The 12,085-nt window shown below is 38.3% G+C and overlaps 1 protein-coding gene across 1 annotated transcript in view; it reads right to left on the reverse strand.

Moving 5' to 3' along the window:
• The window catches only part of LOC123255754 (maestro heat-like repeat family member 5), a 113,071-nt gene that overhangs the window by 19,469 nt on the left and 81,517 nt on the right, over nucleotides 1–12,085 (reverse strand). Inside the window, exons 25-26 of the mRNA XM_044684495.1 lie at nucleotides 11,045–11,200; nucleotides 6,952–7,074 (exon numbers count right to left, since the gene is read on the reverse strand). Coding sequence (XP_044540430.1) covers nucleotides 6,952–7,074; nucleotides 11,045–11,200 — 279 coding nt within the window. The remainder of the gene's footprint in view (nucleotides 1–6,951; nucleotides 7,075–11,044; nucleotides 11,201–12,085) is intronic.

The raw sequence follows: 12,085 nt of genomic DNA on the forward strand, positions 1-12,085 counted from the left end.
CTCCTCTCCTCTCCTCTTTCTCTTCTCTCCTCTTTTTTCTCCTCTTCTCTCCTCTCCTCTCATCCATTACCTTCTATCTTAGAATTGAAACTAAGTTTTGGTTTCAAGGCAGAAGAGTGGTAAGGGTTAGGCAATGGGGGTTAAGTGACTTACTCAGAGTCACACAGCTAGGAAATGTCTGAGTAGCTCTGTCTTTTCTCTCTTCTGTTTTCATTTCATTGCACTCACCTTGAGAATTAATCTTATTTCTTCTCTCCCTTTTGTTTTCCTTAGCTTTCTTTGCCATCCTTATTTCAAGGTGAAACTTAGCATTCCTGCTACTATTCTCACAGGACTGTGCCATGCTCTGAGAATTATCTTCTTACCTGCCCTTGCTTGTCTACTGTACGTATCTTTAAACATTTTAAGTTGGTTGTTGAGTTCACTGTGTATCTATATCAATCTCTCCAGCTCTGTTTTTGTCTTCTTGGAACTGCTTTTCTCTTTTTAGCTTCAGAATTTTATTCTTGAGCATCTTCCATTCCTCTTGAGCCAACAGCCTTTGTAGAATCTTAACTTAGTGAATCCTTATCCTGAAATCTTCTTTCCCTTTTAAATATGCTTTTCCAGAATCTAAAGCATATGTCAGACTGTTCCTATCTTTCCTCTACTCTATTATAAATCTAGTATGTCAGTGATGATGATGATGACAACTAGCCTTCATATATTAATAAAGCACTTTAACGTTTGCAAAGTACTTTACAAATATCATTTCATTCTCACAAGCACCCCAGGAGACAATGTATATTACTTGTTGGTTGTTGTTCAGTCATGTCTGACTCTTTGTGACCTCCTGGACTATAGTTATCCATGGGGTTTTTCTTGTCAAATACACTGTAATGGTTCTCCATTTTCTCTCCAGTAGATTCAGTGGATCTTTTTGTTAGGAAAACAGAGGTTAAGTGACTTGCCCAGAAACACCCAGCTAGAATGTTTCTAAGCCTGGATTTGAATTCATGTTTTGCAGCCGACTGTGTTCTATCCACTGAGCCATTACCCACTACTATTATCACATTTTACAGATGAGGAAATTAAGGCAGAAAGAAGCTAGGTGCTTTGCCCAGGGTCACAGAGTTAGTTTCTGAGGTTTAATTTGAACTCAGTTCTTCTTGAATCCAGATCCAGTGTTCTAAACACCTTGCTATTCCTCTTAGGACAGAGTCATTATTTCTCCCTGAAGTTCCCATCATTTCCACCTTGGCAAAAACAGGTCATTCTTATTGGTGAGAATCTTATTCTCAGAGAACATCTAATCCAAGAGTTCTCAACCTAGATCTGTGAAGTCTTCTTGCAAAAATATTTTGATAACTCTATTTCAATATAATTGTTTTTCTTTGTAATTTGATGTATTTTATTCTTTTTAAAACATTATGACAAGAAGCAGTCTATTGGCTTTATCAGACTGACAAAGGCTTGGAATTGCATGTGGGGAGAAGGGTTCGTAATAGAAAAAAAAATTTAAGCACTCTTGTTTTAGTTCAATCCTCTTATTTCACAGATGAGCAAACTGAGTCCTGGAAAGGAAATGATTTAATCCAACTAAAGTCACCTAGCTAGCTAATAGTAGATACCGTTACTTAATAGTGGGTACTTTAATTCTAGTTTCTTCAGGCCTCATCCACTGCAAAACATTCTTTTTTCTCTGACTCTAAGTTCATGTGACATTCTAAGGATCTGAAGCTAAAATTCAAGACAACTGACTTGGGAGCTTGGCTGGCAGAACCCTTGGTACACAGAGGAAGGCTTTGCTACAGATAGGTCCAAGTCTGTGATATTGGAACTTTGGCAGAATTCATACTGTTTCCTTTGGTTGAGTGATGAGAAACCTTTTTGTTTGCAATTAGAAACTCTTAGGGAAACAAGGACTCAGTAAATTCTGGGTCACCTTCATTTTAAATTGGTTCTAGGAAAAAAAATGAATTGCTGCTTCTTCTGAGTGGAAAATTTTGAGTGGGAACGTGGGTGTGAATTGAGAACATGGAAAACATTTGCTTTACAACTTACTATTTTTTTTATAAAGATGTTGAGAATGCAGGTGTGGGTGTGAAAGACAGACTGGGTAAACAAAGAAGGTGGTAGATTTGCAGACTCAAGAGACTGTCAGAGCTGGAAGGGAACTTTTAGAAGATCTGGTCCAACTCTCTTCTAATTAATAGAGGAAGGGCATGAAACTCCAAAAGGGGAAGGGATTTGCTCAAGGTCATGAATCCAGTTATTGGCAATGACGGAATTTGAACTCAGGTTCCCTGACTTCTAGTGGAATACTCTTTCCACTGCTTATTTTAGTATCTTAGGTGATAAATGGAAAAAGTATTAAATTATTTTAGCTTGAGAGCTTAGCAAGGAGCTTTTTGTTGAATTAAATGGATGATAGCCTTCCTTTCTGTTGACTGGTCCCCATCTACCTTTTAATACCCATTTACCTACTTAATAATAGTCACAGAATACTAGAGCAGAGGTGTCAGACATACAGCTCCATTGTGGCTACAGCATTCCCAAGTATGACTGAACAAGATTAAAATGTGATTGAGAAACACCTAACAAAATAAAATACAAGAGGATATAGATAATGTTAACATGTGTCTCTTCCTTCCCCTTATCTCCTATTTTAGAATTATTACTAAATATCATTTCCAAGGTAGAAGAGCTGTAAGGGTAGACACTAGGAGTTAAGAGATTTGCCTAGGGTCAGACAGGTAGGAAATGTCTGAGGACAGATTTGAACTCAGGACTTACCATCTCTAAGCCTGGCTCTCTATCCATGGAGTTTCCTAGCTGCTCCTTAATATGTGGTTTACAAAGTTAGCATTTAAGCGGGAATCCTCATGTATGGTTGAGTGGCCGTTTCTATTTGAGTATGATAACCAGCGGTCTAGACTTTTACAGTTGGAAGGGGCCTCAGATCTTACAACGGTAGAGCAAAGGAATAACTTTAGAACATAGAATGTCAAAGGGTGAAAGGAACCTGAGAAGCCGTCTCTCCTAGTACAATCAGTTTGGTCTCAACCTATTTTCCCCACTTCATAATAGAGCTAGGCTCCTCTTAGGGCAAGTAATGCATGAATCCCCCCAGGGGTGGCAGTAGTCAAGTTCACAAGACAGATTTCCATTGGACTGGAACCAGTGACAATATTTTGTATAATTGTGACATCAAATAGTGCAAATTCCAATTGATGTGACTGCTTCAGGGGATTCATTACTAATAGGGATCTAGGTGAAGAGCCAGAGAATTCTAGACTATTTCAGTTGTGAAAGAATCTTAGAACATATACCATAAAATGGCGCAAAGATTATCAGAGCTAGAAAGGACCTGAGCTCCCATCCATTTGAGCCCCATCAGTTTACAGTGGAAGAAACTGAGTATTCTCTTTTTGTGGTGGCAAAAAAAAAAATGAAACTGAAAGGATGTCTACCAATTCTAGAATGGCCGAATAAGTTATGTATGAAAATGAATGTGATGGAATGCATGAGGAGACAGATGATTTCAAAGAGACATGGAAAGACTTAAATGAACTGATACAGACTGAAGGAAGTAGAACTAGAAGAATGACAATTTGGCAAAGCTGAGTTATTAAACTCAATGACTCCATGCTTTCTAGACTCTCATGTTACTTATGCTGGCTCCCATACTACTCTTCTTGATATCTCTCCTGGTGGACATTCTACCCACTTTAGAGTGGCCATTCTAAAGTAACCTGCTCAAATGATGCTCCTCCCCCAAGTCTTCCTTGATCTCCAGGTCAAGCATTTTCTCTCTCCTTTCTGAACTACTATCTTCCCCAATACTCCCAATATTTTTTGCCTACGTTATTATTCTTTCATATTTTTTTCTTTGTATTATTGACATTGGGTCAATGAGGGCAGAGATCCTTACCCAAGCCTCCTTTGTATCTTCCTGAGAACCAATTGTGGCAATAAATATTTGCTGAATGAATAATTTCTTCAATGTCACAACTCAGAAGGATGTTCCTTCTATTTGGGCCTGGTTGTGTGCCTCTTTTGCTCAAAAAGGAGGTTCCTATCATTGTCCACATAACATTCAAAATGCTTTCGCTTGACTTTCAAAGCCCTCCATAACCTGTCACCCACATTTTCAGCCTTATTTCCTCTTGCCCTTTTCTCTCCTTGCAAGGAGTTCCAAGGAACTCTTATTACTACAGCCAAACTTATGATCTACTTATTCTCCTCTCCTTTAACATTGCCTTAATGCTCTAACTGTTTTGCATTAGGTTACCCTGGTATCCAATGCTTTGAATGACCTTGTTCTCTCTCTTTACTGACATCTTCCCTATTTGAATTAAAGTTCATCTCAAACACCACCTTTCCTCCAGGAAGTCTTCCAAATCCCTGCATTGTCAGAAGGATCTTTTCCCTCAGACTTCAACTAATCTTTCTTTATATCTTCCCTTTTACCATTAGCATTTAACAGATTTGTTTTATGACTCCTTGTGTATTAGTGCCATAGCTTCTTCCTGTTAGATGGTAAATTCCTAAATTCTTCAAAGACTGAGATGGTATCTAATCTAAATTAACTCCTAAGACTATTGTGGAGAAAGTGCTTTTACCAATCTTAAAGTGCTATGTAAATATGGATTCTTTTATTATAAATACTTAAAAAACCCTTACCCTCTGCCTTAGAATTGATTGGGTTCCAAGCCAGAAAAGCAGTAAGGGTTAGGTAATTAAGGTCTAGTGACTTGCCCAGGTCATACAGCTGGGAATTATCTGAGGCCAGCTTTGAACCCAGGACCACTGCTCTCTAGGCCTGGCTCTCTATCCAATGAATCACCTAGTTGCCCCAGATTCTTTTATTGTTATTGTTATTGTATTATTTTTATTTTTAATTGAACTAGAAACATTTTTTTTCTCTTTACTCTGTCAAGTACTTAATGAATTTATTCATAGTTGCCTAAGGAAAGGAGATCAGTTATTTTTCCACTAGAAGAAGCCAATCATTTATTTGTAATTTTATTTTTCAATCCTGAACTTGATTAGCATCAAATAAGATGAGTATTTCTATCAGAAATAGAGTGGAAAAAGATGACTACATGTACTGCTGAGAATCTGCCTCATGGGAAGCTTGCTTCACCTTCCAAACAAATTCAGTATGTCGAGTTTTGTTTCCAAAACTGTCTTGCTTGTCTGATTCCTACTGACCATCCTTCTGTTCTCTTCTGTACATTTAAAGAATTTCTTCAATGACCTTGTTTTTTCTTTTTTCTATTTTTCTAACTTTTCTTTTCATTTTGTTAACTTTATCATTAACTCCCCCCCCCCCCCCCCCACATTCTCCTCAAACTGAAGGGAACTCTCCCAGTCACAAGTTGAAAAAAAAGAAAAAAAAGAAAAATCCCAGTATTGCATATGCAGAATCAAGCAAAAAAAATATATATATATATATAATCTCCCTCCCTTGGTCATATCCCCAAATCAATGTCTCTTTCTTCACCTTCTTTTAAGAAAATGTTTCATTACTGTTCTCTGCAGTTTGTGATTGGTTACTAATGTAATTGGTCTTTTAAATTTGTTTTACAATGTTATTATATAAATTATTCTCTAGGTTCTGCTCACTTTACTTTTCATCAGTTTATGAAAGTCTTCCTAGGTTTAGGAACTGTTCCTTTTGTCACTTCCTTCTCATGGTATAACAATATTGCATATTTCATATGCCATAATTTGTTTTATTGTTCATTCGATGGCTAAACTTCTTGTTTCAAATTTGTTACGACAGCAAAAAAAAACAAACTGTTATAAATATTTTTGTACATGTGAGTCTCTTTTTTCTTTTTCTTTGACCTCTTTTGGAGTATGTGTGGTAGTGATATCGTTGGTAAAAGGGAATGTCTAGTGATTTTTGGGATATTGTTCCAAATTGCTTTCCAGAATGTCTGGACCAGTTTTGCCACTTTACCAAGGCCTCTCCAACAGTGGTGATTTCCTTTCTTTTTTTTTCACATACATGTGAAATGAGGTAGAATCTTATTTATTTTAAATTACATTTTATTATTATTAGTGATATTTTAATATCAACACTAATATTTTTATTAGATTTCTTATTTTCATTAGATTTCTTCCTTTGAGGACTACATATTTCATTTATTTATTTGTTTGTTTGTTTGTTTGTTTGTTTGTTCATTTATTTATTTATTATTTTAAACCCTTAACTTCTGTGTATTGACTTATAGGTGGAAGATTGGCAAGGGTAGGCAATGGGGGTCAAGTGACTTGCCCAGGGTCACACAGCTGGGAAGTGTCTGAGGCTGGATTTGAACCTAGGACCTCCTGTCTCTAGGCCTGGCTCTCAATCCACTGAGCTACCCAGCTGCCCTACATATTTTATTTTCTTTGTATTTATCTATTGGATAATGTCTCTTGTTCTTTCTTAATGGAATCAGTTCTTCAAATATCTTGGATTTCAGATTTTCATCAGAAAAACATACTTCAAACTGCTCACCTTCTAATTTTAACTACATTGATTTTGTTTATACAAAAAGCTTTTAAGTTCTTGGATAATAAAATTATGTTTTATTTTCTGTAATCCTGTGCCCTTTTTGGTTATGAACTTCTATGCATGACAATCTTTTATATCTAAGTCACTTATCCATTTGAAACATATATGTGTGTGTGTGTGTGGGGAGAGAGAGAGAGAGAGAGAGAGAGAGAGAGAGAGAGAGAGTGTTAGTTAGTTCTTGGACTAAATAATTTTAGCCAGACTGCTTTCCATTTTTCCCAGATGTTTTTTTCAGGGTTCTTTGGGTTTGTCAAACCCAAAGCTACTATGTCTGTTTTTGTCTGTTAATGTATCAAATCTCTTCCACTGATGGTCTTCTCTTTAGCCAATACAAAATAGAAACTAAGCCATTTAAAAAAGATTTTTTTCTGTCCCTCCCACATCAGCCCTGATTCACTCACCAGACAGGACCAGAGAAAATGGCGGGCACTGAGGCCTTCTTCCCAGGCCAGTGTGCAGAACAGTGTGTGGCGGAGTTTCCAGTTCAAGAATACGGCACAACGGTAGAAAGTGAACTTGGTTTTCTGCAGAGTAGAGATAAAGCTGGGGATCTTTCTCCTCTCCTGAGCCCCCCAAGGTGCTCCAGATCTCCCTTCCTCCTCCCTCCCCTGGATGGAGAAAGCTGACTTTCAAGAGCTGGAGGGACTTTGAGGAAAGTCATCGTGTCTAGTGTGAACAGAGTCACTGATTAAATTAAAATAATCATGATGTCTCCCATTGCTACTATACAAGCACGAGCCATTGCGATTGTTAGTCCTCTATTATTTTGTCCTTTTGACAAAAGTGGAAACTGAGGCTACAAGAGATTAAGTAATTTCTCTAGGGACAATCAACTAGTAAGTATTGAAGCCAGGATTTAAAGCCAAGTCTCATTCTCCTGTACCACTGTGACTCAGGCAGAGGTCTGGATCAATCAACAAACATTTATTAAAAGTCTTTTAAGTGCCATCCATTTTATAGAAACGACCTATATAGAGACAAACATGAAATAGTCCTTAAGGTGCTTTTATTCTACTGTGGGAAACAACATAGAGACATGTTGATACAAAATAGAGAAAAATAAATAAATACAAGATAGTTTTTTTGTTGAAAGGAGGTACTAGCATCTGGGGGAGGGGGATGATCAAGAAAAAGATGGCACTTGAACTAAGTTTTGAAGGAAATTAAGGATCCTATCAATCAGCATTTGTGAATTACCTTCTGTTTATCAGTCACTAAGTACTCGGAATACAAATATAAAGAACGAATCAATTCCTTTTCTCTAGAAGCTTATATTTTTGAATGGGGAAAAAAGAAACACATCTATAAATATGTACAGAACAAATAGCAAAATAATACAGATAAATACAAGGTAGTTAAAGAGGGAAGAAACCAGCAGTTGAGGGAATCAGAAAAGACTTCATTATGTCCTCCACCTCCAGAGAAAGAGTTATTAGAGTTGGATGCAGATTAGTGGATACTGTATTTCACTTCAGTTTATATTTATGGTTTTATTTTGGTTTTATATAAGTAATCTCTTACAATAATGGAAGCATGTTTTGCATGATAATACATATATAACAAAGATCAAATTGCTTACTATCTCTGAGAGTGGGGAGGGAAGGGAAGGAGGCAATTTAGATCTTATAATTTTAGAAAATGTATGTTGAAAATTGTTATTGCATGTATTTGGGAAAATAAATATCTTTTCTAAAAAAAGAACATAAAAAAGACTTCATTTAGAGAAGGTGGTGCTTGATGCTGTATCTTGGAGGAAGAGAAGGCTTCTAGGAGGGAGAGTTAGAGAGGGAGTATACTCTGAGATTGAGGGATGCTCAGTGCAAAGAGGCAGGAGATGGAGTGGCCTGTATGATGAACACAGAGAACGCCAGGTTGGCAGAACTACAGGGTACAGAATGAACTGTCTACAATGAAGCTGGAAAAATAGGTTGATGCCAAGTTGTGAAGGGCTTCAAAAGCTAAAAGGACTTTTTCTTTGATTGTAGAGGAAACAGAATCTTCCAGTAGTAAGGTAGTGAAATGGTTGGATTGCCTCAATGAAAATTGCTTTTTACAGCTATTTGGAGAATATTCTGGAGAGAGGAGAGAACCAAGGCTGGGAGGCCAATTATGAAGCTGTTACAATAATCTAGACCAGAAGTATTGAGCTCAAGAATTAAGGTGACAGCTCTGTGAGTGAAGGGAAGGGGGGTTTGGATATAAGAGGTGAAAAGGAGGCAGAAATGGCAAGATTGAGGGGTTGTGGAGGACTTTGAAGTTATTGACCAGAAAAATAGAGGTGGCTTCAATGGAAATAGGAAAGTTAGGAAGGAGTTGGGGTTGAGGGGAAAGCTAATGAGCTTTCTTCTTTTTTTTAAAAAAAATTAAGTCCATTTAATTAATTAATTAAGAATAGTTTTCCATTGTTATATGATTCATGTTCTTTCCTTCCCTTCCTCCCACCTGCCTCCTATATAACCAACGCGCAGTTCCACTGGGTTTTACATGTGCCATTGATCAGGACCTATTCTTCATATTATTAATATCTCCACTAGAGGGATCACTTAGCGTCTATATGCCCAACCATATCCCCATTGACCCATGTGACCAGGCAGTTGTTTTTCTTCTGTGTTTCTGCTCCCACAGTTTTTTCTCTGGATGTAGTGTCTACATGGCTGTGTTACTTCTTTAGCTCTGTCTGTACACTTGAATGAGAGTAGAAACAGAGGAGATGGATGATGGGACCAATCTAGGGTTGAAGTTTGACAAAGGATGAGCTGTGATAAAGGGCAAAGGATTTAAGAGGTGATAAGAGTCTGGATGATGGGTGATGATCTGAAAGAGTGTTAAGGGGTAAAAGGATTGGGAGTGAAGATGAAGCCCTGATAGGTGGTTATGGTCAAATAGAGGGATGTGAAAATTTTTGACTAAGAATGCAGAGCATGTAAGAGAAATGGTAACATCCAGGGTATGACTATCCCTGTGGATAGGTGAGGGGAAGTAAATGATTATGTCAAAGGACTTAAGGAAATCTAAGAAATGGTAAACTAGGGAGTTTGAAAGAGCATCAAAATGACTGCTAAGTCCCCTAATAAAAAGACAAGAGTTAGGGAAGATAGAAAGACAGTGAACCAAGCGATATGCTCCATGACATATGAGGGAGAATGACCTGGAGATTGGTAGAAATAGTCACCACGATTCGAATAGCTCTGGACATTTTGATACTGTGAGCTCCAAAGGAGTTGAGGATGGAAGAGACTGGAAGTTTCAGTGCAGAGTAAGAAACTATTCTAATTTCTCCTCCTGAACTAGTGAGTCTATTTAGTGGGGTGTGAGCAGATCCATAATCACATCTGGAAAGGATAGAAAGGGAAGCAATGTTGTTTAAAGGAAGCCAGATCTGAGCAAGGACAGAAATGAGAAGGGAGTGCATTCCAGATGTGGACACAGTCTGTACAAAGGCTTGGTGATAGGAGATGGGGTATCTTTTGTGAGGAACAACAAGAAGGCCAGTTTGACAGGATTGTAGAGTGTATAAGAGAGAATAATAATAATGATGTTTCATAAAGCATCTATCCTAATGAAAATTAGGCACTAGGGTAAATGAAATACTTGAGTTGATTTCATGAAAACAGGGCATCGGATTGAATGAAAATGAAATAAAACTGTGGTTTGAAACCACAAAATCTTTCAGTTGATTTATAAAGAAAATAAGATCACCATGATGAAAAATGCTACCCATACCCAAAGAAGGGGCTATTGGAGTCTGTTTGCAGATCAAAACATGCGGTCTTCCACTCTATTTCCTTTGTGAGTTTTTTTTATTGTATGTGTGATTTGTGCCTTCTTTCATAGCATGAGCCATATGGAAACATGTATTTCATGAAAGCACTCATAACCTATATCAGACTATTTACCACCTAGGGAAAGGATGGATGGGGAAGAGAGAAAAATATGAATCCTAAAATGTCACTAAACAATTGTCAAAAATTGTTTCTACATGTAAATGAAAAAAATAATTAATTAAAAAAAGAAAAAAATTAATAAGAGCAGTGCGGCCAACGTGAATGTGCATTGACTGGGCCATCCCATGTCTCGCCAGATTGGAGAGAGAATTGTTTCTTCTTCTTTCCCCATCTCCTCTATGTCTCTCCCATCACCTTCCCTCCCCATCTCCCCAAGGGCAAAGATTCAGGGTACTTGTTGCTAGGGGTAAAGGTAGAATCCCATTCCTAGGAGATGGACTTGTTCCCAACAGAGTATCCTCAGTAACAGCTTGACTGATGGTTTGGCTGACCCCAGTGCTTGATTGAACCAGAGACCTCTTAACTGACTGACCACCTGACCCCTCTGTCTGCCTGAACACTTGTTGGATTGAACTCTGGACCGGAGCGATCGCCTGAATGACTACCTGTCTCTGGGATTTCTTGTCATGATGACTGACAGGATGATTGTCTGATTATCTGACTGCTTGTTAACAATCAGCCTCTCTGCTTGACCATTGGATTTACTGACCATTACAACTTGTGGGCACTTGTCCTTCAGGTGCATGAGGAGAGGGACCAGGGCCTGGTGCACGTGGGGCTTCAGAGTGTAGTAATCCTTTCCCGCCATGGTGGTCACCAGATCTCCAAACAGGTTGATGGCTGATGCTCGGATTTTATTTCGTTCCTGAGGATGACATGCCCAGAGGTGCTCCCACCCCCACCCCACCCCCAACCCTCATCAATTAATCAAGAAAAAGCACTTTTTAAGTGCCTACTATGTATTTGGGGCAGAGGGGGTAACTTTGTGTTGCACTGGATAGAGCATCAGACCTGGAGTAAGAAGGCTCATTTTTATGAGTGCAAATCTAGCCTCAGATACTTATTAGCTATGTGACCCTGGGAAAGTCACTTAACTTTGATCGCCTCAGTTTCCACATTTGTAAAATGAGCTGGAGGAGGTAATAGCAAACCACTCTAGTATCTTTGCCAAGAAAACCCTAAATAGGATCAGGAAGAGTTGAACACAACTGAAAACAATGATTAGACAGCATGTATACCAGGTGCTGTGTTGTGTCCTTAGAATTGATACTGAGAATGGTCCTAGCCCTCAGACAGCTTTGTACCATATTTTACCACTTTTTATGAGCCTTGATGTGTGGCCCTAGCAATTTCTGGCAACTGCTGGTCTTATCTGTGTCTTTACTTCAGCCCAAGGTCTCCCCAGTGGCAGCCTATTGCTATTTTTTTAGGTAATAATTTCAGAAAGAGAGAAGTTCTTTCTTAAACAGGTATACTGATAGGTACACAAATACATGAACATGAGTGGAAACATTGAAAGTTTTATATATGTAAATGCTTACTTATACCCACCACATTTTCTCTCTGTCTCTGTCTCTGTCTCTGTCTCTGTCTCTGTCTCTGTCTCTGTCTCTGTCTCTCTCTCTGTCTCTCTCTCTGTCTCTCTGTCTCTCTGTCTCTCTGTCTCTGTCTCTCTGTCTCTCTCTGTCTCTCTCTCTCTCTCAATCTCTCTCTCTCTCTCTCTCTCTCTCTCTCTCTCTCTCTCTCTCTC

The sequence above is a fragment of the Gracilinanus agilis genome, chromosome 1, assembly GCF_016433145.1.
Source record: "Gracilinanus agilis isolate LMUSP501 chromosome 1, AgileGrace, whole genome shotgun sequence".
NCBI classification, from domain to species: domain Eukaryota; kingdom Metazoa; phylum Chordata; class Mammalia; order Didelphimorphia; family Didelphidae; genus Gracilinanus; species Gracilinanus agilis.